The 26,852-nt window shown below is 38.5% G+C and overlaps 1 protein-coding gene across 1 annotated transcript in view; it reads left to right on the top strand.

The window, feature by feature from the left end:
• Positions 1 to 24,730, top strand: part of LRIG3 (leucine rich repeats and immunoglobulin like domains 3) — a 44,467-nt gene extending 19,737 nt beyond the window's left edge. Inside the window, exons 4-19 of the mRNA XM_069802258.1 lie at positions 2,416 to 2,550; positions 3,196 to 3,339; positions 5,594 to 5,737; positions 6,051 to 6,194; positions 6,617 to 6,760; positions 8,124 to 8,204; positions 8,883 to 8,954; positions 9,327 to 9,398; positions 11,986 to 12,149; positions 15,767 to 16,087; positions 16,625 to 16,906; positions 17,519 to 17,971; positions 18,182 to 18,340; positions 19,423 to 19,566; positions 19,653 to 19,928; positions 23,143 to 24,730. Of these exons, the coding sequence (XP_069658359.1) occupies positions 2,416 to 2,550; positions 3,196 to 3,339; positions 5,594 to 5,737; positions 6,051 to 6,194; positions 6,617 to 6,760; positions 8,124 to 8,204; positions 8,883 to 8,954; positions 9,327 to 9,398; positions 11,986 to 12,149; positions 15,767 to 16,087; positions 16,625 to 16,906; positions 17,519 to 17,971; positions 18,182 to 18,340; positions 19,423 to 19,566; positions 19,653 to 19,928; positions 23,143 to 23,387 (2,980 nt within the window). The 3' untranslated portion in view covers positions 23,388 to 24,730. The remainder of the gene's footprint in view (positions 1 to 2,415; positions 2,551 to 3,195; positions 3,340 to 5,593; positions 5,738 to 6,050; positions 6,195 to 6,616; positions 6,761 to 8,123; positions 8,205 to 8,882; positions 8,955 to 9,326; positions 9,399 to 11,985; positions 12,150 to 15,766; positions 16,088 to 16,624; positions 16,907 to 17,518; positions 17,972 to 18,181; positions 18,341 to 19,422; positions 19,567 to 19,652; positions 19,929 to 23,142) is intronic.
• The last annotated feature ends 2,122 nt before the right edge of the window (positions 24,731 to 26,852 follow it).

Below are 26,852 nucleotides of genomic sequence, written 5' to 3'. Positions count from 1 at the left end.
TTGTGCTGACACAGAGGACACTGTTTGGTTCTGCCTTGACAATTAGATAGGCTTTCATTTTCAAAAATGTCCTTCCTGACTAATTTTGACGGTGATTTGGCAGTTATGAGGAAGCCAATACATTGTTTTTATTTGCTTTACTTAAGTGATGATTGTGAAGAAAAATTGAATTAGAATTGAAGTTTCTCATTTTAACTACAGAGTTAAAAATATGTTCCGTGCTAGATAATCTCCTTCCAGGTGTGAATTATGGCACTTAATTTTTTTTGAAGAGGAAACTGGACTGAACCATTCAGGTATTTTGCATTTGAGCAGGTTCCACAAATATGAGTAAGCAGGAAGGTGCAGTGAGGGCTGGTTTGATTTTCATTGTGAGATGGGCTAGGACTTTGATGTGTAGCTCTGTTTCAGTGAACAAAAGAAGTTGCTTTCTCCCCACAGTATGACCTTCTTCACCTCCAAAAAAGAAAAACGTTCTCTGAAACAAACAAGCTGGGGTTTTTTTGTTTGTTTTTTTTGTAACCTGGTCTGTGTCAGGTAATTTGCCAGTTAGTTTAAGCGCTAATCTGAAGGCTCTATAAGAGTTTTATTCAGTTCCATTAGGTCCAACTAAACTTTGTAATACAGGGGCTATTATCCTGCCAGTTGTGAGGAATTTCTGTTTTATGGAGCAATGCTGACACAAAGACAGCACTGTGCAAGCCGTCTCTATAACTGAACACTTTCACACTGCAATTTAGGAGGCGTGCAGTTCAGGAAATTGCTGGCTTCTGCTGAAGCACACTTTTACTGCAAGGAAAATTTTGTTCGTCACTCAAGTAATTGGCAGTTTTAATACCTTGTTAGTAATTACCTTATAAACAAACTAATGCATAAAGGCAAGGCTCTATGACCTGTTATCTACCTCACAGTCTTATTTGGCCAGTGGAGCTGACACATGGTGGTGGTGTTTGTTGTTGTTTTTTATTAAAGTAATTTGTTTCCATTTATTATAAATACTTTCAGCTAAGAGTTAAAAAAATGCAGTGTACCTCTACCAGACAGCCTGAGGAATGAAACATGATACAAGTGCAGTGTTGGAGGGGCTGCAAGATCACTTACCCATTCCCACATGTGGTCAGAAGGCCCATTAATCTTAACTTCTGGTTCAGTTTTTGAGTCAGGACTTCTTTGTCTCGAGCAGTAATCCCCCCACACGCCTTGAATATGTGAGGATTGTCCATGCTGTCCTAAATGTGTGGCTTACTATTTGATCCAAAGCAAGTATTTCCAATAAAGGCAAACACCTTCCAGAATCAACATTCTTGTTGATAGTTTTACTGAAATCGCCTTTGCCTGCAATCTCTAGGAGCTGGGGAGAGCTCCTAAATTGTGATCGTTCATCATACTAGCCTACAGAATGTACCGCAGCCATAACTGACTTGAACTTCCCAAGGTAACAAGGATCATTTCAGGTTACGTTCATTTAATTGGTCACGATCTGTTTTCCCCTATGTACCATTAGCCCCAAACAAATAACCCTATTAATGTTGCTGATGTGCGTGTATGGTTCTGTACATTATGCAACTGGGATGGAAAAACTGGTAGGTTGCTGGGTATGAACACGAAATATGATCGCTAGAAAAAGTACATTTCATTGGAAGTGAAAGAAGGGGTGTTCCTTCTGGTAGACTAGGATACCCATGTCTTTAAACAGTTGCAGAGTTTTTGTTGTGGAATTGGGTGTGACGCTTAGCTGAAGTTTGACCAGACATGAAGTCCAGAACCTCTGTAATGAGCTGTAATAAGCAGAAATTTTATTCTTTGCTAACGCACTAGAAAAACTTTAGGATTAAATACTAGGTCTAACTGCAAAGGTGTAGAATATCTTTCTGAGGGGGCATACCGTCATCCATCTTTTCTAATTTAGCTCTGTTTTCCTGGAAATTCAGCTTGATTTTCATGCCGTAGGAGTTTTCAAGAAAACGAAACATTATGTCTAGCTACTGTGATGTTAATTTGGTTAAAATAGAGACCAACTCTAATCTCATTTCATTACAATACTGTGACATACTGTTCAATGTAAATACAGGATATTTCTACTGTACAGAAATAGATGACCATAGAGTTTTATATCTTGTTTTAAAAGCCATGAATTGCAGTAATTGGATTATAATGCAGTTTTTTTCATCTTGTTTGCTGGGAATATGTTTTAAGAAATGTTGATGAACACATTTATGTACAGCATTCCAATTTGTGATTTGGGATGGCTAGAAATGAATGTTATGTCTAGAGAACATTCTTTATTGATTTTCTTTAACTAGATATTATTTTCAAGTAGGGGAATTAAGAACTAACTTTCGTCAGAGTCATGTGTAGTTAACAAGTGTTTGCTCTGGAAATGACAGTCTTTTGACTACTGTCCTTAAATTTCAGGACCAGCAACAAGATTGCCAACATATTGTCTGAACATCTGAAGCCATTTCAGAGTCTAGAAACTTTGGACTTGAGCAACAACAACATATCAGAGCTAAAAATATCATCATTTCCATCGTTACAGCTCAAGTATCTGTAAGTAAAAGTATTATGCATTTTTTTTCTTACAGGTTACTTTCAAAAAACTTATTAGAAAACTTAGATTGGCAGCTGTTTGTTAGGGTACTAAATCTTCTTTCAATTAGACGTGCATTAAATATTTATTCCTACTTTCACCTGTTCAGTTTAACATAAGCTGCTAACCTGAATACATGAGTTGTTACAAAGAGATGTTTTAGTTCATAAAAAGTGAAGGTCATTATTTTGAGATGAAACAAGTAGATGTGTCTCTTGAGAGAATTAATTATGGAACAAAATGAACTTACCTTCCTCATGGTTAGGCTAGTCTTGAGCTACATGGAGTTTGGTGGACTTCTTTGAATCTACTTTAATCCTTATTCAGTAATACTGCAATGCCAGTGCTGTACTGAGTGAGAATAAAGTAATGGGGTTGCAACATGCTACCTTCTGCCAATAATGCGCTCCTGCAGAGTAGAGCAAAATGTTGGCGATGAACTACTATTTGACTGTAGACTGAGCTGTCAAGAGCTCTAATTAATACAATAAATGAAATTCCATTTATCAAGGAGTAGGCAACGCAAGAGCTTTGTGTTTCACTACTTGGTATTAAGAACTTATTAAATAACTGTAAATTTAACCCTCTAGACATTGTTTCAACAGGTACATTAACAGTAACCGAATAACCTCCATGGAGCCTGGTACTTTTGACAATTTGTCTACCACACTTCAAGTATTGAAACTGAACAGGAACAAAATTTCAGCAATCCCTCAAAAGATGTTTAAACTCTCCCATCTGCAGCACCTGTAAGTGCAACCTACAATTGACTAATTGTTTTCAGGTTTTCCAAAGCACTGGCAGTGGTTGAACTTTAGCCTTTAATTTAACCAGAGGCAGAATGAGACAGACACAGAAAACATATTACTACAACCCTTACTAACTGCAGCTTTGTACTGAACAAAACTAGTCTTATATATTGGTGAGATGTGAATAGTCTTTGTGTTTAAAATTGTGTTTGCCTATTAAAAGGAAAAAAAAAACCAACCACAAAAACGCTGGAGAAGGGGTAATAGCAGTATTCCTTTAAGAAAGTATTGGAAAAATACTAAGTGAAGTAAACTTATATAGTTCACTACAGCAGTCTCTTATTTATTTTGTGCTTTCACGGTGAAATGAAGGGAATTAATTTGCTTTCAGAAGGTATGACAGTAAGCAATATGCTTGAGTAAATAGACCTCCATCAGCTTCACTGACACAATGCTGTCTATAAATGTTTTACCGAATAAATAATAGATAAAGTTATTTAATATGGAAGAGGCTGGGGAAATACTTTTTTTTGGCGGGGGAATCTAGAGTGCAGGAACTTGACAAGAGAGTGGGCTGGGACTGCACTATGTCAAATCCTGAATGATTATTTTCCATATTAGGTAGTCAGGAGTTAAAAGTGATGAACTCTCTTAGGTTAACCTTGAAAGTAAAAGGTCATAAGAACAGTGAAGTGTTAGGATGCTCGACACATCTGGAAACAGTGACTGTGTCTGTTCTGTATACAAATGCAGGAAGAGTTTGACTCAAGCCTCAGTAGAAGAGTGTGAGAACAATCCTGCAAAGCTCAGTATTTGATAATGATCTTAGTAGACTTTCTGATCTTCAGATTCAACTGAAGTTTTGGAAGTTGGTGATATTCTTGCCTAAAAAAGTTCTGCTCGTTCACAATTTAATCAATAGGCTGACCTAGTTATGTTAGGTAGCTAATCTGCAATGAAGGCCAAAAACTTGTGTTATCACACAAAAGAAGTATTTGGAGGAGGAGTGGGTAAGAACTGAAGGCTGTTCTTCCTGACTGTTCTTTACTGCTTATGCACATTTAAACACAGGAGGAGGAGTAAGGTTCTCTGTTGGGTGTCTGTTATCAGGGAGGGTTCAAGTATCGGGCTGCCAGAGAGCAAAGCTGAATTCTTACAAGACTGAGACTCTGAAAAATAATTGTGATATAATTATGGAGAGAGAATTATTTAGGCCCTTACATCCCATGGGGAAGTAAGTTTTGGAAGGAGAGGATTCTTCTTGGTTAGGTAGGATACAGACTGATAGATCTAAGACCTCCTTGAAGGGGCAGATGATTACTTGTATGAGGGCCTTTTCTGAGTATTGTCTAATCCTGTCTTTTTATACTATAGATCAGTTGTTGCTAAAAAATAAACTGCTTATTTTGCAAATGATGGCTAGTTTAAAATCCACTGTTATAAAAACAGTTAACATTGTTCTTTGTGCCTGTGTGAGGTTAGACTTCCCTTTTCACGTAGCTCGAAGTCAGAAAGCGGCTTGGGGTTGGTGCAGGGTTTGGAGTTAAAAAGGACGAAAGCCAAGAAAGTGGTGTGGAGAGCAGGAAGGTAGAAAATATTGAGTACTACTGTCACTGCAGCTTGCTCTCCAGCTAATTATGCCTTATAACTCCCTTCCAGGATACACATAGGTCCCAGCTTCTGACCTAAGGGGTGTGTGTAGTGGCAGAAGGGTGAGTGCCAAAACGGCTTGAGAAAGAGGGAAGAAACTATTTGTAACTAGTTGTGGAGAATGAGGGAGGAATGTGTGATGAATGCTTGGCTCCAGATTAAGAAAGGGAGGGATCACCCAGGGTATTTAATTTTGCCTAGTTATCACAACTAAAAATTTTAACTTTTTTTTTCTGACTGATTATTAATTGCAATTACAAGCTAACCCTTATGGCTCTACTGCTGGATAAACATCAGGAACTTGCTTTCACTTTTGAATTTGTGAACAGGTTTAACCATGACATTCTAGGTCTACAGGGTTTCTTTAAATCTGAAAATCAAGGAACTACCAAGTACTTGTCCTCAGTGTCAGAACAGCAGAATAGTGTTAGCATGGTTAAACATAGTGTATTACAGTAAAATGTTTGATTTTTATTACATCTTGTCTCTGTTGTTTTATGTGCAAGAAAAGCATTTAAATAAGGTTTGTTTCCAGAGAGGGAAGAAAGGTTGTTGGCATGCAGGTGAACTTACTCTGCTGTAACTGTAAATTTTATTGACGCAGGGAGCTGAATCGCAACAAAATTAAAAAAATAGATGGACTTACTTTCCAAGGACTTCCAGCTTTGAAATCATTAAAACTGCAGAGAAATGGCGTTACTAGGCTCATGGATGGCGCTTTCTGGGGATTGACCAACATGGAAGTCTTGTAAGTATCATCTTTTTGCTGATAACATATTAAGTAGAATTGCACAAAATCAATAGAATTGCGTGATAAAATTTAAAGATGTTTTTGAATTAAATTGTTCTAGTGTGGTTTGAAAAGCAGCAAGCAGTCATTGGTGAGTGTGTAGGACAGCACATTCTGAATGCATGCATACAACTCTAAATGCAAATAGAGGCTGCAGCTATCTAGCCAGTATCATGAAGTCAGATGTGGACCTGTGGCAAAGCATGCACGCCGTTAAGTTTCTGAACCTTATGTCTTTTATCTGTTTGTATGTGTTTGTGTGTGTTTGTAGGCAGCTGGACCATAACAACTTAACAGAGGTAACGAAAGGCTGGCTTTATGGCTTGCTGATGCTGCAGCAACTCCATCTCAGCCAGAATGCCATCAACAGGATCAGTCCTGATGCCTGGGAATTTTGCCAAAAACTCAGTGAGCTGTGAGTAGCTTTTATTCTATTCCAGTTTTGAAAGCCAGGTACATGCCAAAGCATGAGCTTCTTACCACTGATCTGTGAATTTTTCATAACAAAGTTTCCAAGGTGACAATAACTTTTTTGTATGTAAGACAGTTATATTTTGTTGAAAGAAGTTGAAGCCAACCGTGACTGCTTCATTTCGCTGTGGCAGTTGTACTAAAGCTGTAACACTCATTTTCAAATGAAAGAAATTCATTTTGCAGTAATTTGTGAATTGTTGGAAACGGTACGCAAGCTGTGTGGTCAAAAATGGTGTAGTAGGTTTTGTGATAGTTGTAAGGGGGGGGGGAACTTTCTCCCCACCTGAAAATTCACCTGGATTGAATTTAGTAATAAGCAGTGCAGGATAAACATTAGAATACATTTTTTCCTTGAATTTGCAGAGATTTGACGTTTAATCACTTAGCAAGGTTAGATGATTCAAGCTTCGTTGGTTTAAGCGTACTGGTTGGACTGTACATTGGAAACAACAAAGTAAATTACATTGCTGATTGTGCCTTCCGGGGACTTTCCAGTCTACAGACTCTGTAAGTTGACAAACTCAATTTTTAAGGTCAAAAACCTTAAGAAAAACCCTCTGTGTTTATAGTTACTTTTTTTTTCCCTTATGAAATATACAAGAACCTTTTGTTAACTTTCCCAGATCAGCTTGTGTTTTTCTTACAGTAGGATTTTTTTTTCAGAATAGTTGGGAGAGGGAGGACTTCCTCTTTCGTTAAGGCTTTGCACAATGGATGGTGATAATTATGATACGAACTTTAAGTAGCATTGTTATGGGAAAGGCATGTCTCCATTCAAAGGCAGCAGGCAGCACTGCTACCCACAGCTTTAGGGATCTGGATCATAGTTTTGTCTTAACTGAATCAACGTTTTCCCTCATGGTGGAAATAAGAAGACAAAACTCAAAACTGTTATTACTATGGATGCTGATGCTTGTCGTGACTGGGCAAGTGCTTAAAGCATTTGAGCATTTTTTGAAATAGCATTTCTTAAGGGAAGGGGAAGAAAGAAGTAAACTAATTTATATTCCACTTCATTAAAATCTTCCAATTGTGTACCATTGACCCATCTGTTAGCCAGATGAATGAAATGGTTGCCTTTCCCTCTAGGCTTTGGAAAGGGTGCTAACACTTTGCTGTCAGGGGTTTGCTCACATATTCACACTTTGTGCATGTAGCAAAGGTGCAATTCAGAGGGGTGTATGTTATGTTTTTAAGTATACAGAGAGATATAGATCATAAAGAGAGGAAGTCAGACTTGCAAGGTGTCTAGGAATTAAGTGTTAGACTTTTCATACGAGATTTTTTTTTTTCTCCTCTAGCCCTACCCTTTTGATTCTTTGCTGACACACTGTTTTTTCACAAATCTCTAATCTGTTTATGCTTCACAGATAATTAAGCTAGTGTTGCGGATGGTGTATGATGTAAAAATGATTCACTTGTTAATAAATCTCTGTGTGTTAATATTAGGAACTTAAAAAGGCATGAGTGTATTTTGTTTCGAAGGGGCAACAATTGATCCCTTCCCTTCCTGTGATGCTCCTTCTCTTATGATAGTCCTGTATCTGAATACCCTTGTAGGGGGATATGGGTTTGTTTTCTAATGATTCTTAAAATTGTTGGGTTTGTGATCTTCTTAATTATCAGTGGAAAAAGTACTAATAGTCTTCAAAGTCTCTCACTAAAAATTGAAATGAAATAGCTAATAAGGAAAAGTTGCTCTTAAAAAGAAAGAAACAAACAAACAAACAAAACCCCCAAACAAACAAAACCAAACCTACCAGAAAGCTATCTTAGAAATTATTTTAAGTAATACATGCTCTTGAAGAAGTATGTACCTTGTTCGTTTTAATAGCTCTTGTGGTTTGATTTCGTCTCCCCCCTTAAACAGGGATCTGAAAAACAATGAAATATCATGGACTATTGAAGATATGAATGGTGCCTTCTCTGGCCTAGATAAACTTAGGAAGCTGTGAGTATTGCTACAATATTTGTATTTCCTCATTCCCTAAAAAAAAAAAAAAAATCTTAGGTTGTGTGTGTTTCAAGGGACAAGCCCAACACTTAATGATGTTTTATTTTCCATGGCTGAGATGATTTTTTTTTTTCCTCTCTTACCATTTTGTTCTCTATAAAACATTCCTTTTCTATAAAAGAAATTCCAGATTTTTTCAAGTCAAACTAATCTAAAATATTTTAGATATTACTGCTATATATGGAAACATTTCTCAAAAGAATGAGGTTTTCACATAATAGGAAGTAATAAGTGCATTATATGACAAAGGCATAGTGACAGGGATAGTCTTTGATAAAGTAATGCAGCATCCAATGGAAGTGGCTTCATCGCATTGAAATTTTCAAATGCATATCTATGAAATAAAAATATACTTATGTGTATACATTTAGAATAATCCATATCACTGAACTGTACACATTAAATGTCTTCTGAAATCATTATAAAATCTAGATGTTTACTCAAGGGGAACAAATGAGTGTCTTTTAGAGGTGAGACATTTTGCTGTATTGGGGAAGGTTGAATTGTGAATATTGGTCACAATTTAGAAATAAATGCCAGAAATGCAATTGTTCAGCTCAAAAAATGCTTCCATGTTACTGCATCTTTTTTGCATCATGTACTTACATTTTTCAGGATACTCCAAGGAAACAGGATTCGATCCATTACAAAGAAAGCATTTTCTGGTTTGGATGCACTTGAACACTTGTAAGTAGTAGAAATTCACGTTTAACCCCACATTGGAAAAAGTGAATTTTGATACTAATTGAAATAAAAGTAGGACTAGCAATCTTTACTTATGACTTTGAATGAAATAAACTCACCCTGGTTGTTACTGTGATATTGAGAAGGTTCTTTTATTTTGGAGTTATGCTGAATATGAATTTTGGAATTAATGCGGGAAGTGTTATGCATTAGGCATGCTATAGAACTCCTTAATCCTGTCTCTTCAGTTTTTGAGCTAGGGGATCCTTTGTATATCACTAGGGTAGCAAACTATTCCTTGAGTCTTAAATACATTCAGTTTAATAAATTACTCTTTCTGCCTCTAATGTTGTTTTTCTTTTTTTTTTTTCCTAGAGATCTAAGTAACAATGCAATTATGTCAGTTCAAGGAAATGCATTTTCACAAATGAAGAAACTCAAAGAATTGTAAGTTTCTATCTAAAGACATCACCTCTATTAAATATATAAATCCATATAAGTATATAAATAAAAGCCTTGTAAGATGTTGGCTGATGCAGTGATAAACTCCCACTGTAATCTCTCTGAAGTCATGTAAAAAGGGTATGTCAGTGTTTTGATTTTTTTGTTTTTTATGTGATGACTGTATTTAAGTGAGATAGTGTAGGATAGGAGGCATTCATTTTCTGGTACATTTGGTGTCTAGAGTCCTTATTTTAAATTGGCTGATCTCTAATAGGTATTAGATAAGGGAGACTTTGATGTAATGTGCTATAAGATCAGCAGTGCTATCACTGAGCTAAAGCTTACTGGACCAGTGAAATGCAGTGCTGTAATTCTTTTGTAAAGACCTGGTTGTCAGTGCTTGTAATTGGGTCCTTCTATCCTGTAGCAGCAAAGGGGCAGATCTTCAGAGAAGTCATGAAGCGGTCACTCAGAGTGTATTCTTCTAGTGAGTTTTGGGAGGTTTTATGTCCTCTTACCTGCTGCTTCTGTTGATCAATGCAGAAAAATGCTGTCACTGTTCCCTGTGATTTGAGCACAGCTAATTCTTCCTTGAGCATATATCTTATGTCTCCTCTATTCATATAAGCCTTCTCTAGTCAGACCTGTTGTCCTGAGCTGCTCTGTGGATAATCTGTCAACAGACTAAAGAATAACAAAAAGATGCTGCTCTCATTATGAGTAGAAATTGCCAGAAGCTTGTCTGGAGCTTTTCATTTGTGTTCTCCAGACTTCTATCAAGTATCACCCTAGCAGCTGGCTCTACTTCATCTTATGGTATTACTCCATGTTGGGTGCCATAGAGAAAGTAATGAGGAACCTTGTGTATTTCATAGGACAGCTCAGGTTGGAAGGGACCTCAAAAGGTCGTCTGGTCCAACCTTTTGTGGAAAAGGGAGCCTAGGCAAGATTATCTAGCACCCTCTCCAGTTGCGTCTTGAAAACCTCCAGTGTTGGAGACTCCACCACATCCCTGGGGAGGTTGTTCCAGTGTACGATTGTTCACGCTGTAAAATATTTCTTTCTTGCATCAGGACAATATTTGGTTCATTCAAAGTTTGGTTTGGTGTTACCCATATCCCGGTGTAGCTGCAGCTGCTTTAGAAAGCAGCAGCCATGCTTCTACGCATAGCCAGGAGTTTTCTGCCTTTCCTTTTCCTTGAGTTGGATCTGGCTGTGTTGCTTGATCAGTTTGCTGAACTGACTCAGCCATCTGCAGGGCAATTGCTAGTTTTGGCACAAGAGAAGTGTTGGGAGCATAGTGCTGACAATTAGGGATTGATACAGATCCTATGAAGAGTGATCAAATGTGATGGAATGACTGGCTAATGCTGTTCCAGGAGGTGTAAAATGCTACAAGATACCAGACTCTGAACACTTCAGTGAAATAACTATTCAAGATTTGTTGGGGGTATTTTTCTGTGCTTTTCTTGAAACACCTGGTAGACATCCGTTATATCTGAGGAAGATGTAGACAGATGGTAGAAAGTACTTTCCCAGAAGTAAGATTGTTTAGTATAAATTCCCATCTAGTAATTTTATTCTGCAGCCCCTAGAGAGTAAATCTGAAAATAATATGACGGATACCCACTGTATCAGGGTAGCAAAAAATGCTGTGTTTTCTCTGCCTCCTAAGAATAGCAAGAATGCCCCTAGAACTTCAGTGAGAGATGACCTGTTTCATCTCAGTGTGAACTGATGAGCTGGCATCCCTAGGTTTTATCCATGCAGTGTTAGTGTGAAAAAAGAGCACAGAGACACTCTTCCTTTTCTTCAAGAAAAAAATCAAGAATTCGTATGTCTTCATTTATCTTTGAACCCATTTCTCTCCCTGGATCCATAAATTATTTTTGCTTTTCCTCCAAGAACAGGTAAGATTTGAAGAGAGGAATTTTATTACTGACTCTGTTTTTTAATACCTTTTTAAAGGGTGATTCTGAGTTTTCATCCAAAACTGAGAACTCTTCCTGCTTCAACTCCTGATTCTAGATGCTTCACAGAATATTGCTTTGCTTCCTCATTTTTTCCCTTTCTGTGAATGTAGCTATTCGCATAGGTTACATAAGCTGCTAACCATTTCTGCATTTATTTCAACACTTGACTATTCTTCATCTCCCAGCTCCCCTTTTTAAATATCTTCCCCAAGATAAATTCTGACTGAAATGGAAATGAGGGAATGAAATTGTCTCAGAATTTTTTGATGTTAGCTTCCAGATTGCCTCCCTTCTGGACTGTTCTCCTACGTGCCCATTCTCTGTGTCCTACTGCTGACTGTAGTTTTGTACCCAAGACACTACAAACATGCCTGACTGCCCGTACTCATATTCGTAGTAGAAGCTGGGAGTTGAGGATAACATGTCTGCTTTGTAGAATGTAGGAGCCATGACAATGGTGTCACCACATCTGAGCTAAATAATATTGCTGTCTTTCTTTTGTGATATATGGATTTAGCATAAAAATTTAGTTTTGTTACTGATGTGGTCATATAGATCTGTGTTACAAACAGAAAAAAACAAGCAGACCGGCTTTGAATGTAATTGCTTTTTCTTAGGCATTTAAACACATCGAGTCTCTTGTGTGACTGCCAGTTAAAATGGCTACCACAGTGGATGTCAGAGAACAACTTTCAGAGCTTTGTAAATGCCAGTTGTGCCCATCCTCAGCTGCTAAAAGGGAGAAGTATTTTTGCTGTCAGCCTGGATGGGTTTGTCTGTGGTGAGTATAGCCTCTATTCCTCATTCCATAGAACAAATTTTGCTGAATGCATTGATTTTTGTTGTGGTTTCTTTGCTATGTTTTGATTTCTCTAACAAAATGGAGAGGATTTAATATTTGTTACCATTTCCTTCTCTGTTCCCAACTGTGATGTAGATGCTCAAAGCTTGTGGCTTTGTACAGGATGGGGAGTGGTGGTTTTCTGAGTTTTATTTCACGTACAGCTTGCTTACATAGTACATAGCACAGTGTGCAAGGGAAAGCTCAATAGTTTGTGATGGTAAATGTATATGCCTCTAGGTTCAAAAGATGGATATTGTTTAGATAACTGTCACTTTTAAGTGAGACATATTTTGGCAAACTGAGGATGCAATTTTTTGTTTTGATTATTTGTAAATTATTTTCATGCTTTATCAGTCTTGAGGTTATTCCAGAGCTGAGAAAACGTGAAGGTAAGATAGCCATACTGGCCTCAGCTCTGACCCTTTTTATGTGTGCTTGTTGTCTACTTTAAAAATTATTTGGACCATGTAAACTGTTGCCTGTATGTAAACTGTATTTTGAAACATCCAGTTACTACAGTTATGCTACTGATATTTTGTATTTCAATATGCTAGATAGTAAATACTAGTAAAATATTTTTACTTTGACTTGAAAATTTGAGGTGATAGCATCTGCCTTAAAAATGAAATTTCTCTATGTGTGTTTAGTAACACTGATTATCACCTATGTTATGTTCGCTATTTAAAGCAAAGTGAAGCTAAGCATTCAGAGTAAAGATGTGCAAGTACTCTGATACATTAAATGTGAACTTTGAAAATATCAGGAAATTAAAAGCTACCTAGATTTCATATATTTTTGTTGTATACATTTTATTTTTCTTACAAAAGAAAATTCAAACTTTATATGCTTTGGGGACAAAACAGTAACCATATTTGTCTTCTCAATAACTTTCCTCTCATAGCAAATATGACTGCTTAATTTTTACTGTTGCCACTCATTTCATGAGATTTCATGCCCTTTTTTCAGTGGGTAAGCAGGCACAGAATATAAAAGTGTACAAAAATGTTGTTTTCTCCTTTCCTATTAGCAGTCAAATGTTTACTATATTAATGTTAAATGAGTAGATGGTGCATAATCTAGCTACTGCTGAAAAGGAGAAGTTCACATAGTGCAGGAAATCACAGATTACTCAATAGCTAATGGAGTATATGTGAAGTATACATCCTTGTTTATGAGAAGCTCATTCTGGCAAGAAATTAAATTGGGGGATTTAAAGATGTATCTCTTATTTGTTAAAACCATGGGGGATCGTGATCTTTCTTTTAGCTGCTGTATGCCATTTTTAATTAATTAATTTCAAACCCTTTAAGATATATTAGCAAAAAGAGATGTACTAAGAGTAAGTTGTTACATTTAACACGTAAAATAATTGTCATGTAGAAGTAACTAGAATCTCTTCATACAGTCAACGAGTGTTTCACTGTTCATTAAATCTTTAAAGTGTGCCATCACTAGACGTTGGGGTGTACATACCTTGCCTTATAAGTTTACAATGGCCAGTTTTGCTTTTATAGTATTTTCAAGAGGAGAGTGCTAAGTCCTGTCTGAAATAAAAATAAATAATCTATTACGTATAATTTACATAAGTGTATAAATCCTCCACATCATGCCAAGTTACATTTTTGAAAGCAGCTAGGAGCTAGGAGGGAGTCATCCTAAATTTGTTAAAAGAAAGCACGTGTTAGGCAAGGGTTCCATAACTGTGAAACTAAAAAAAAATAAATAAAAAGAAATAGTCTGTGTAATCTGTGCTTCCTAAGATCATGTCTTTCAAGCTGAAACAAATCATGAGACATTTCTGTACTAAAGATAACTGTGAAAGAAAAATAGAATAGATGCTTTTTTCACCTGTATTTATTACTTGAAGTTAACAGTGATGCTAAAAGAGTACCATTTAGGTCATGAATAGCTTGTTTTCTGTTACATAGTAGTCAAGTGGCTTCTAAGTATAGTAGTCAAAGGGCTTCTATAAAATGAGAAATATATTTCTCAGAGTGTATGCATCTGTGTGTATAGGTGTTTACGTATTTGTGTGTATATATGTGTGTGCATGTTTCTGTGAAGCATGTATTCAAATACACTCTCAAAGTACTCCATTCTGACAAAACACATTGCCAGTCTTATCCTAGAGTGTTCTTCTGTATTCTGCAGTATCTGCTTATTTGAGTGACCTTTTCATCCCCTCTTCCTGCCAAATAATTAAGATTTAAAAATATTTTATTATTCCATTGATGGTACAGCTAAAACAGAATGAAATACGTTCTCCTGTCCTTTCGCAAGGCTAGTTTAAGTATTTACAGTGCTTTACTTAGTTATCCCTGTGTGAGGTCAGTGAAAGTATCAACTCAATTTGCAAACGGTATAGTTTGTCATGGAGGACTTGAGGCATGGGCATGAAGCATGAAAACCACACGGCCTGGGAGATTGTTAAAGGCGCACGCTGAGGGTCCCAGGTCAGTGGATCCACGTTGCCCTGTCGCTGGAGTGCAGCTCCAGACTTGGAAGTGTTCTGCAGGCAGCTCAAGTTCAGGCTATCTGCACATCTCATTTTCTTTTGTAACACGCAGCGTGGAGGTTCCTCAAGGAAGTAACGCGTTGACCCCGGTATGTTGTTCCCAAACAAATGAGATGTGAGCAGGCAAAGGGGCTAGGTAAAACCTGGCTCTCTGCAGTGCAGGCAGGATCTGCAGTAAGGAGTGTTTGGGGCCCGCAGCTTTTCCTGAAGTCGCTGTGAAGTTTGGGCCTGTGTCTTTGTCAGGAGGTAGGAGACATCTTGAAAGTTGGGAATACACTAAGGCTTTTGCTTCTGGGAGACCAAGCATTTAATTACCCACTCCTTTTGTACCTGCAGTGTACACACAATTGACAGAATAAATAGTTCAGAAGGCAACTAATTCTGTAAACTCACAATATGGCACTTCGAAGGTAACTTTCCAATAGTAAAGGGACCTCCAGAAACTAACCTCTTGAAAGTCTTGTCTGCTGCCCTGCTTAAGGGACCTTCAGCGCTGCTGTGTTCGTAAGGTGGACCAAACAGCCACAAATCACTGGAACAGTGACTTTTGTACGTGATTGGTTTTTGTGGGTATGGGGAACACCGGTCACTTTAACTTGCAGTTTCTGATGGCAGAAGAACTATGCTTTCAATAAAGAAAAACTCACAGCAGCCTGAGGTGTTGTAAAGATGAAGGGTAGGCTTCATGACTGACATTCAGAATAGTTCTTACGGATGTCAGGGGGTAGTTCTTTCCTCTTTAGTGCTGCTGTTGAACAAACCGTACATACAATCTGCTTTAAATGTGCTTTCTCTTCAATAAGAGATGACTTGGCACACTAAACTCATAAATACGGCATCTTTAAATGCCCTAAGGCTAACGAAATTTAAAACAAAAGTATTGTGTATCCATTTTATAAATACTTATCTGACTCTTCTTTCAAACCTATAAAACAAGGCTTACAGACTTTTTCTAAAAAGAGTCCTCAGGCCTCACATACTTGTTTGGTTTTTTTCCCTCTTCTCTTCCTCTGTGTTACTTTTTCTCCCTTCTGTGCAGATGATTTTCCTAAACCACAGATCACTGTCCAGCCAGAAACCCAGTCAGCAATCAAAGGCTCCAATTTGAGTTTTGTATGTTCGGCAGCCAGCAGCAGTGATTCCCCAATGACTTTTGCATGGAAGAAAGACAATGAATTACTGCAGGATGCTGAAATGGAGAATTATGCACACCTCCGGGCACAGGGCGGTGAAGTGATGGAGTACACTACCATCCTTCGGCTGCGCAATGTTGAATTCAGTAATGAAGGGAAATACCAGTGTGTTATTTCAAATCATTTTGGTTCATCCTACTCTGTCAAAGCCAAACTTACAGTAAACAGTAAGTATGTTACTTTTTGCTTGTGGACTTAAAGTAGAATGATTTTAATCAAGATATGTAAACATAGTTATTTCCATTCTCATAATCTTTTCTTTTAGAAGATCCCCTAATAAGCTGATATTATTTCTTAAAATATATCTACTTCCAAGATCACCATTCAGTTTTACATCTGGCCCCATTGTGCTGAACCATAGTATAGCAAAAAACAACAGACGCAATTTGAAGTAATTCTGACAAAATCTATGTAATAAGATGGAAAAACATTAATCTTTTCTTCACAGGAGGTAAATAGTATACTCTTGTTTCAAGGTACTATGGAAAGGTCATGTAGGAGGCTGTTAGCAGAAATGAGGTTTTGGTCTAGGCCGTCTCACATACTCCACAGCTCCCTCCCTTTTTCTTTGCTGGCTACTCATAAATTTAGGTTGTGTGCTTCTCTGGCATTTTTAGGCCCAAGGAGGGTGTTAAGAAAATGCTGTGCAATATAGGAAAAATATGTTTCATTTATTCATTTTGGTATCACTAACTTTCCTTTAGTGCTGCCTTCATTTACAAAGATCCCCATGGATTTAACCATTCGTGCTGGGGCAATGGCACGTTTGGAATGTGCTGCAGTTGGGCATCCCGTCCCACAGATTGCTTGGCAGAAAGATGGTGGAACAGATTTTCCTGCAGCGCGCAAGAGACGCATGCATGTCATGCCTGAAGATGACGTATTCTTTATTGTTGACGTAAAGATCGAGGATACAGGCGTTTATAGCTGTACAGCTCAAAACACTGCTGGAAGCATTTCAGCTAACGCAACGTTAACAGTACTAGGTAATACATTGGGAATCCTTAATGGCATAATCTCCTTGAAGACCAAAACTATTGCTGAGCACTTTTAAATTGTCAGCTGATTAAAAATAGCAATGTTATGAAAGTGCTGTACAGAAATAAGAATATTCTGAAATAATTTGTATTGACACACAGTTGTAGATTAGAAATATGTACTCCAGCTCACAGTCACTATTATGGTGCAAAATAATAAAAGTTAGTTATGTTTCTCAGTGTGTACACAGTGTCTGATATAAGGGAGGGTTGTGGGGCGGGCTGTTATTTTTGTTTAGAGACAGGAGATTTTGTTTAACTTCTAATTTCCTGATGTTTTGTTAACCATTTTTAATGTAGTTCTTTGTAATCTTGAGCCTGTATGATTTGGCCTTTTTACCTTCCAAGGTAATCAAGTGTCTAGGTCTGATCAATTGACAAGTAAACTGTAGGCTCTAAGTTCAAATTCCTGGAGTGTGTTTTTTCTGAGAATGAGAGTAAGCTTCATTAGACCTTACTGATGCATTTAATTTAGCTTTTCCTTTTGAGCTGTGAAGGAAAGGGGCATGTTCCCATTCTTGCAAGGTCATTTAGAATATAAGGCTTATGCTTTCTTTTTAGAAACACCATCATTTTTGCGGCCTTTGCTGGATCGAACTGTAACAAAAGGTGAAACTGCAGTCTTGCAGTGTATTGCTGGTGGTAGCCCTCCGCCCCGGCTGAACTGGACTAAGGATGACAGCCCTCTCGTGGTAACGGAAAGACATTTCTTTGCTGCAGGCAATCAGTTACTAATTATTGTGGATACAGATGTAGAAGATGCTGGGAAGTACACTTGTGAAATGTCTAATACACTTGGAACGGAGCGAGGCAACATCCGCCTTAATGTAATTCCTACTCCCACCTGTGATTCTCCTCAAAACATTGCCCCATCACTTGATGATGATGGATGGGCCACAGTTGGCATTGTGATCATAGCTGTGGTTTGCTGTGTGGTGGGCACTTCCTTGGTGTGGGTGGTCATCATCTACCACACCAGAAGGAGAAATGAAGATTGCAGCATCACAAATACAGGTGTGTAAACTGAAGGTTTCCCTTGGAAAGGAAGAAAAATGCTTGTGGTTGCTTTGCAATGACTTCATTGTAGGAACATTTGTGTGCTTTGAGTCACAGTCAGAAGAGTGAATTACTTGTTACCTTCAGCACTTTGCTGACAGGTTTAAAAACACTTCTACGCACTCTGAAGTATGCTGATGGCTTTTTGTGTGTTTTGCTTCCCCACAGATGAAACAAATTTGCCTGCTGACATTCCAAGTTACCTGTCATCCCAGGGGACACTGGCTGAAAGGCAGGATGGATATGGTTCATCTGAAAACGGCAGTCATCATCAGTTCCTCACATCTTCTGTGGGAGGGTATTTCTTGCAGCAGAGGGACAGTAATGGTAGGTGTAAAATGTTAAGCAGATTTTCCATGTTGCTTGAGTAGCTGCATTTTGGCTATTGTCTTTCTAACTAATAGAAATAACACTAAAGAAACATCTTCATTGAAGTTTAAGAGAGGATGTGAAATATATTGCTTGGGATTGCTTCAGTGAGATAATAACAGAAACTTGGTTGTGTTCATCCAAATGACGTTATGGCCTCGCTTAAATCATGAAGTGTTTCTCTAGTTTCAAGGGTAAATTTAAACTGATGATCACATTTCCAAAACAAGAGTGTCCAAAAGGAATTACAACAGCATGTCTTCCTCTGTTATAGCTTGAAAAGGATGCTTTTAATGGAGTGTAGGCATGGGTGGTAATACCAGTGTAACTTTAGTATAATATAACTGATTAAACTTTCCTGTTAGAAAAGTCATTAGGGTCAGAGTCAATAAAGGATTTAAGGTGACAGCAAGTTAAAAGCTGCAGTACTCAATACTGGCGCCTGAGAATCCAGAACATACCTGGGTTAGGGAGGAAAAGGCGCCTTGTTGGGAAGGGGTTGGGGTCGAGATATAGGCAGGAGTGGGGGCAGGTGGGAATGGAGCAGTGGTGAGATAATTCTGCATTTGTAGGGTAGTGAGAGGAGCAGCTTTTTTGTGGAGCAAGAACCACAGACCATGTCCACAGCTTTCAGGAACCATTGAGCTGAAAGTCAGTACAGCTGTTAGAGCAGCCAGTGACTTCCCTCAGATTCTTCCACCTGGGACTTTCTTGTTAGCACTCTGTGCTCCAAAAGGGGGCTGTGTGACAGAGCATGAGCCTGGCTTCCAGTGCTTTAGAGGAAGGCAGTCCCTGGTTCTGAACCCTGTGGTTGGGTTTGTTCTGTTATCCGGGGACTGTATAATGAAGACTCTGTCAAGCTAATTAATTGAACACTTGCTAGAGTTAGAATTCTCATCAAAAGGTTAGGTTAAACTTAAGCAAGCTCCAAATACTCTATGAAATTCAGTTGAACAGACAGGGTTCTTAACTTACTCAAGAAACTGTAAGCTGAAGCTTAAGAAAAGACCATATGCTGACACGTCAGTTTTATTTTTAAGGCATTTGCCATCTAGATAACGGCAGTGAAGCAGACTTGGAGGGTGTTGCAGATCCGTTCCTCTGCCACTATCTGGGGACTTCAGGGACTTTGTATTTAAAAGGAAACACATATGGCTCTGAGGCCTTTGAAGCATACAGTACAAGTAAGTTGAGGGGGTGAACGTTTCAGGCCTAATCTGATCTTGTGCTATGATGAATCTATATAAAAACAATTTTTCATTTTCTTTAGGTTGCAGCCCTGATCAAAGAACAGCATGCCTGGACCCTTATGAATCTGGATATTTAAAGAAAAAGGAATGCTATCAATACTCACCTCCACTGGAAGATCCCTTTGACCAGTGTGTTGGCATTATTGGGATGCAGGCTACAAGTAGCAAATTGATTAACTCCGCTTATACTCAAAATGAAGGAACTGGACTAAAAAGCAAAAGTCTGAACTCCGACACGTTTGATTTAAACAGAAGTTTGGAACCCTCATCTATTATCAGTAACAGCACTTTCATGGGTATGTTCTAGCTATTGGTTTTTATTCAAGCTGCTGGTATTCTTGCTGTCTCGTTTCCTGCTTCCAACACTAAGCAAACCTGATTTCTCAGCTTTTTCTTTCCCACTCCTACAGTAGGTAGTTCTGTAGTAGTGTTTTAAGTGCTTATATAGCTAGCGTTGTGGAAAAACTAATTCCGTGCAATTTTGCATGGGCTTCTTTTTGCGTGTGTCCGTGAATTTAGTAAGATAATACAGCGTGTGGAATATAAATACTTTAGAAAGAAGGAGAGGAGAGACAGGAAGTAGCTGAGGAAAGACAGTTTGAGAGTTGTCCTTGTTGTTTTGCATGTGTTCTTGTCTTGTTTTCTTCCTCCCTGAGTAACCTGTAGTACTGCAGTATCTATTTTTTAAGGCTCACACAACTGAACTGTGCATGTAGGCTCACTCTCTCTCCACTGCAGTGCATGAGGACAGTTGGATGCCCCAGAACTTAGGGTGCCCTCTGGATCCTACCGTGAGTTAGCCAGGAGATGGGCCCTATCCTGTGTTGCAAAGGGAGCAGCTTGGGGCTTGGTCAGAAGCAGAACTGACATACATCAAAGGAGTCCTCAGGTCAAACGTGGTAGTCCAGTGAGGTGGTTCACCTCTGGGTGTAACAGTGAGCCCTCTTCTGCTTCTCGGGAAACCTGACTTCTGAGGACCATGAGGTCCAAAGTCCCAAATGTTTGAAGTTCAGGAACAGAAAAGTGATTGCAGTGAAACTGCATAGTGAGCATATTTAGATTAGCAGGAGATCTTAATAGCTCACACTTACATGAAAATCTCATCAGTGGTGTGATACTTCTCTTTTATCTTAATATAGCTGGCAGATTTCCATAAATGTTAGGATACTTACTTAAATACAGCTTAACAAACTTCAGGCATACCAGAAGTCTTGCCTGACAGGCAAAAGGTGTGCAAGGCCCCAGGAGGGCTCAGGGCAGGTGGGGAGACTTGAACTCCAGCGTATGAGGACATATTGTATAACACAGTGAGCCACTACTATTTACCATTTATTCAAGCTGCTGGTATTCTTGCTGTCTCGTTTCCTGCTTCCAACACTAAGCAAACCTGATTTCTCAGCTTTTTCTTTCCCACTCCTACGATAGGTAATTCTGCAGTAGCGTTTAAGTGCTCATAATACCATTTTATTTTATTTCAAAGTAAGGCACTGTGGCAAAATGCCCTCTCTACCCCTCCTTTGTCTTCTTTTCTCATGATGTGTATGGCAAAAGAGTTCTGAAGCTTAATTCAGGGTTTACAATTTTAATGCAGATTGCAGGGAGAGGTGGGAGGAAGGAGAAGAGGGTTGCTTTACCTTTGAAGCTCCCTAAATTTTGGGTGTTGGTTTGGTTGGTTGGTTTCAAATGCATATAAACCCACATACTGCTTTCATCCTGTGACAGCTGAGCACTCAGTGCAGCCCTGGTACTGTGGGTTGTCTCCCGGCTGGTGTGTCAGCATGGTTGATCGAGGGGACCTGGGGGAATGTGCATCACTGGGGTCTTTGTTCTCAGGGGGTGGGGAGGGAGGTACAAGCTCTGAAGTTTTCCCCCTTCGAAAGCCAGATGTTTGGACTGTAAAACATTGCAGATGCCATGACATCTGGCAGAGGCCCTGGGACTACACACGGCCTCCTGGCTGTCTGCCACTATTGCTGTGTTGGGACTGTGCAGATAGGGCTTTCCACGTCTCCTGCAGAAAGTAGTTCTATTGTATGTGGGTCTACCCAGGAGTTAATGCAGCCTTGAGGGCTCATATTCCCCTTTCAGCCCTAAAAATCTATGCAGAGCTACTTTTTTCTGTCAGGTCTCTGAGCTACCACCCAACCTTGCGTTGGATGCTTCATAATCATTAGCACTCTTCACTCAAAGAGCCTATGGTTAGATCTTGGAGGTGGTGGCTGTGGAAGACGTCTTGATAGATTTCTTGTCTTTAGCGGTGGATTCACTTCTTCAGCATCGTCTTCAAATTCAGCCCCCTTTTGCCTCTATAATCACAATGAAGACGACAGCTGGCGTTAACATCACTGTTGATGCGTGAGCCAGAAAGTTCACAGCTTGGATTTTTCTTTTTTTTTTTTTTTTTAATACAGGATTCTTTTGTAGCTTTGGTGCTGTGAGGAACATCCTTTCACGTTGTGTTAGGAGCAAAATTGCTCTGCAAATCATTGATGCAAATATGGACCTTGTCCAAATCCATTTTTAGTAACTTCTCAGATTACAGTTTTACTTGAAACCTCTGCTTCTAGCAACTAAGCAAAACTAGAAGTACGGCTGTTTGAGTGCAAAATTTGTTGATGATTGTAGTGTTATTAATAAAAACAGAGTTCTTCAAAATCAGCCTGTGGCACATTGTCCTCTGAAAATGAGTCTTTTGCGTGTCACTTATAGACACTGTGACTTGTGACGGCTGTATCTTTCTTCAGTGAAAAAAAGAGAAGGCCCTTCTTGCAGAGGTGTTGATGCTAACACCTTCCCAATGGTGAAGAGTGACAGGCACACTAATTATTTTCTGGCTAGTGAACCAAGATAATTATTAATAAAGATTCAAGTGAAATGCCAAATGCTCTTTGGGCTACGTCTGTTCTAGCTAGTTGTGGGCAAAGAGATGAAGAGGTGTGAATAGAGAATTTGGCTGGCGGGACCTTTATTATTAATGGGAGATGCTAGCCAGAAAAAGATTGTTTTAGCATTCACACTGCACAGTGGGAGGATGTTGTGTAACCTTATGCATGTTGGGTTTTTTCTTTTTTTAATTTTTGCTGTACTGCATGGCAGATTTCATGTGCCATTAGTTCACTGAAGAACAAAACAGGGAGACCGTTGTGACTTTTGCATTCGACAGTGTCTTGTCATATGTTTGCAGTTTGGTCTGTGTGCCCACCTCCCCCCTCACCACCCTCCCCAAAGAAAAATGGGCATGGGAGTAGTCCTGAAAACAGAAGTGATGAAGATGTGTGTGGCCATACATTTACTTTGGAAATGTTTTTAATGTCTCAGGTGGCAGAATCTTGTCTTATGCTTGTGATCACATGGATGTTTTCTTTTAAGGGGTAAAAGTTAAGTAAAACCTCACTTTGATGAACTTCTGCTTGTGTCGATCCTTGGCTTACATTCTAATGTGCAGCCCTTAGTGAGACACAAAAGTGTTAGCATCAGTATTTCTGTACTTATTCAGTTATTGTCTTTCAGGAACATTTGGAAAGCCTTTATGGAGGTCTCAGCTGGACTCTCTTTCAAGTTGTAGACAGCCAGCAAATTGCCAGCCAAAAACCTCCCGTAATAATCCTCATGCCTCGCTGGACTTTGATGCAGAGGCAGACGAAGATGGAAAGGAAAGGACAGTTTCTAGAGGAGAAAATAGCATTTATACTTACAAACAGTCCTTTGAAAACTTTAGGACTTCTACTTTCCCGTCCTGTGATTTGGATACATAGCTCCCTTTGGACCAAAGAAATACTTTGACATACTACTACCTCAGTGTGGAATTTTATTTAAAAAGGGAATAAGAAAAGGAAGAAGGGAAGAAAGAAACCATGTGATGCTATGAATTCAGAACAAATAAATGCATTTTTATTCAAATAAAGCATAATTGCCAAAATGCTCTACGTTTTATACAGGGAAAACATTCCTTATAAAATACTATATTTCTAATTATTTTATAGCTTTGTTTTATGCAAATAATATCTTTTGTAAATTAACGGTGTAAATAATACAGCATATGTATTTCTATGTCAGACTTCCATTTTATTGAAATGAGTAGTAAGCATTCTAATTTTGTACTGTTACTTGTACCTTTTTACAAATGGAAACTTCATGCTGTTTGCAGGTATCATGCATCTTATTTGCACATTACTTTTAATAAAATATGCTGCCATGTGGTCTCTGACCCACATTAGTGTATGAAGAATGAAAAGCGTGAATTATGTCTGTAGATAGTGTTGCATATGTAGGTGCTTTCTGTTGCATGTTTGCACCTTTGACTAAAACTTGTATCTTTAGATTTACTGTGTTAAATCCCATGTTCAGTTTCTAGAAGTGGGTGTGGTCCAGCCACAGCTACTGGTAGGGTGGGTTGAAGCTATTTGTGCCAAAATAAGTATGCAAATCTTCCACTGTGTGAATTCCCATTATCAGATGTGTGTGCACACGTTCTCAGTCTTCACGCACGCAGGGCTGTAGTGCCAACAGTCTGCCCATGCCTGTGTACACAGTGTATGTGTACATACATTTGGTGGAGGATATGCACAGGAGATGCACAAATCCCCATCAAGCTATTTAGTAAAAGAAGAAAAAAGGCACTGGATATCTGCCTGGCAGCGTCACTATTTTCTAAGTGGCTTGGTGCTAAGTGTTTGCCAAATATGCAGTGCGTGCCCCAGTCTTTGCTTTCCCATACCCTTTCTCCCTCTTTTTTCTTCTGCAAGCCCTTCCATGCCCAACATGAGAAGGTAATCCAAGTACAAGATAATGTTTTCTTTGGTTGAACTCATGCTTCTGTTCCTTACTCGGCTGCCCTTTTGTGGTTATAGATGAGATCTGTGCTTTATTCAGTTGCTCAGTCAAGTTCAGCAATTGTGAATTCTTGCTGGATTAAATTTATGGTAGTGTACCCAATGCCTTTAACTATACGAAGTCAGAGAAAGAGGATTGCTTGCTATAAAATGGTAATTAAAACTAAGTGAAAACACTATTTTGTTTTTCTATGTACAGATGCCTACTATTTTTAAAAAATGTGAATCCTGTCGTCATCACTGCATTAAAACAGTAAGACTCAAAATGGTTAATATTACAGGACATCAGCTTTTTAAATCTGCCTACTTTGAAGGTGCAAACTTACATGGTTGCCAAATAGCTTCTTTTAAACTAAACGAAAAGCAGCTGTTGGAGTAGGCCATCACAGACATCATGGCTAAAGCTAGAGCAAAGGTTTCGCTGCCTGCTGTAGCTGAGCTAAGGGGTTTTTGTTGTTTGTAGCCAGAAACCTGGTACCCAGATTGCAAATGCAATTTCCCTTTAATTTAGGCACCAGTATTAGAGACAGGAAGTTAATCCATCCTTAGTCACTGGTGGTCTAAGTGTAGAGAATGGATTTTGCGTGCTTTAGTTGATCATATTGCCAGATTTTCTGACTCTGATTGTTAATTTGTCTTCATTGCTGCCAGATGTGCTGATGTGGTGACAGACATTGATATGGGTATTTGATTATAATTAAGTGCATTTTGAAAGAGATTAATTTTTCCCGAGTTAAGCACAAAGCTATAAGTCAATAAGGCAAAAAATCTTAAATTTGAGTCACTCAACTCTCCCCCCCCACCCAGTGACCCTAGCTTTTTTAGGGGGAGGAGAGCTGGGGGCCATGACAGCTTGTGTTTGTAATCAGATACTGCTTTTTGACATATCTAAAATACAACGAAAGTTAAAAACAGTAAGTACATCTTTCACTCTAGAATTAATATTTATCCTTAAGACTCCATGTTGAAGGTCCATCATGAAAAACAAGTTTAAATTTATTTTCTGTAGTGGGGGAAGGTTGGGAACAGTGGCAATGTCATTTTATTCCTTTTTCATCTTCTCCCTTAAATACTTTTGACTTGCTGTTGGATAGTATAAAGATCCTAATCTTTCAAGGACATGGATCTCTGTACCCAAATAAACGTGCATGGTCAGTGACTGGATTTTAAATGCTTCCCATGAAGTTTCATTTAACATCCTAAAAATACGAATGACTTAAAATTTTATTTGTTGCCTTAAATACCCAGAAATGGAAATGAATGCTCAAGTCCTTTTCTGCCAGTGTGAGTTTTCATGTTTAGTTTGTGCTTAAATACAGTGGCAATCTGTAAATTGCAAGATACTTACACTATCTTAATAGTTCTTTTTAAGCCCACTGATGTAACCGAACATCTGTTTTAAAGGCTTGCAAGTTCTCTTGCCTCTATTTTCTTTTTTTCTTTTCCTTTTTTTTTTTTTATTTTCCCCTCTGAAGATCCAGATGTTAGGGAGCTGGTAGCCTGATATTTACACAGCTGAAAGCTAAATCATAAGTTGATGTGATTGGGGAAATAAATTGCGGCCAACACTGAGTAAAGCTTATGCTGCATCTCAGAGTCTTAGAATGAGAAACAAGTGTTTCTGAATGACAGAACAGACATTCTGCAGTTTTATGAGCAGCAGCAACTGGACTCTTGTCATGGGCTTACTTAAAACTTGTAAAATGTTCTTTAAAGGCAGCATCCTCTTAGTGCTCTACACAACAAAATGTTTTACCCGATGAACTCGTACAAACAATTTCTGAAGTATAGTTTCTGTAAGCCCTGAATGATAATTTTAATAATTTTAGACAGATAAATGGAATTGCTTGTTTACCGGAATCTCTCTGGAGCAAGCGTTTCCTAGCTGAATAATGGAAGTGGTGTGTCTGAGATGACACTGGGGGATACCTGCATAGTTTAACTGAAGGCTGTTACTATTTCAAACGCACAAAACCTTAAGGAGTGCTACGGTATTTCAGGACCAAATGCTTTAATTTAGAACTCTTTACTTAACTGTAAATGGATTTTGACAGGGCCACAATGGCAAAGAGTTAGGCTCAAGCTTTCTGCTGAAGATTATTGCTGCTTTTCCAACTGAGGACTCATTAGTGTCACCAAACATTTCTTATTTCAGTCTCGGGGATCTCTTGAACACTTGGGTCTTATTTCTTGAACTGCTTCAAAGAAGCTTAAAACTAAGCCTTAAGATTCAAGATCCATTAAATATTTGCAAAGATTTATACTGCAAACATTTGTGTTCTGCCAGCCTTACAAGCCAGGACCATAATTGGGGATTGTGTTTCTTTTCAAGTACAAATGTAAGCAGAAATTTTACTTGCTATTTGCAAGACTTCTTGTTGCGGATGT

The sequence above is a fragment of the Haliaeetus albicilla genome, chromosome 14 (genome assembly GCF_947461875.1).
Source record: "Haliaeetus albicilla chromosome 14, bHalAlb1.1, whole genome shotgun sequence".
Classification (NCBI taxonomy): domain Eukaryota; kingdom Metazoa; phylum Chordata; class Aves; order Accipitriformes; family Accipitridae; genus Haliaeetus; species Haliaeetus albicilla.
The sequence above is the reverse complement of the archived record's forward strand: the minus strand, read 5'-3'. Positions and strand labels throughout refer to the sequence as shown.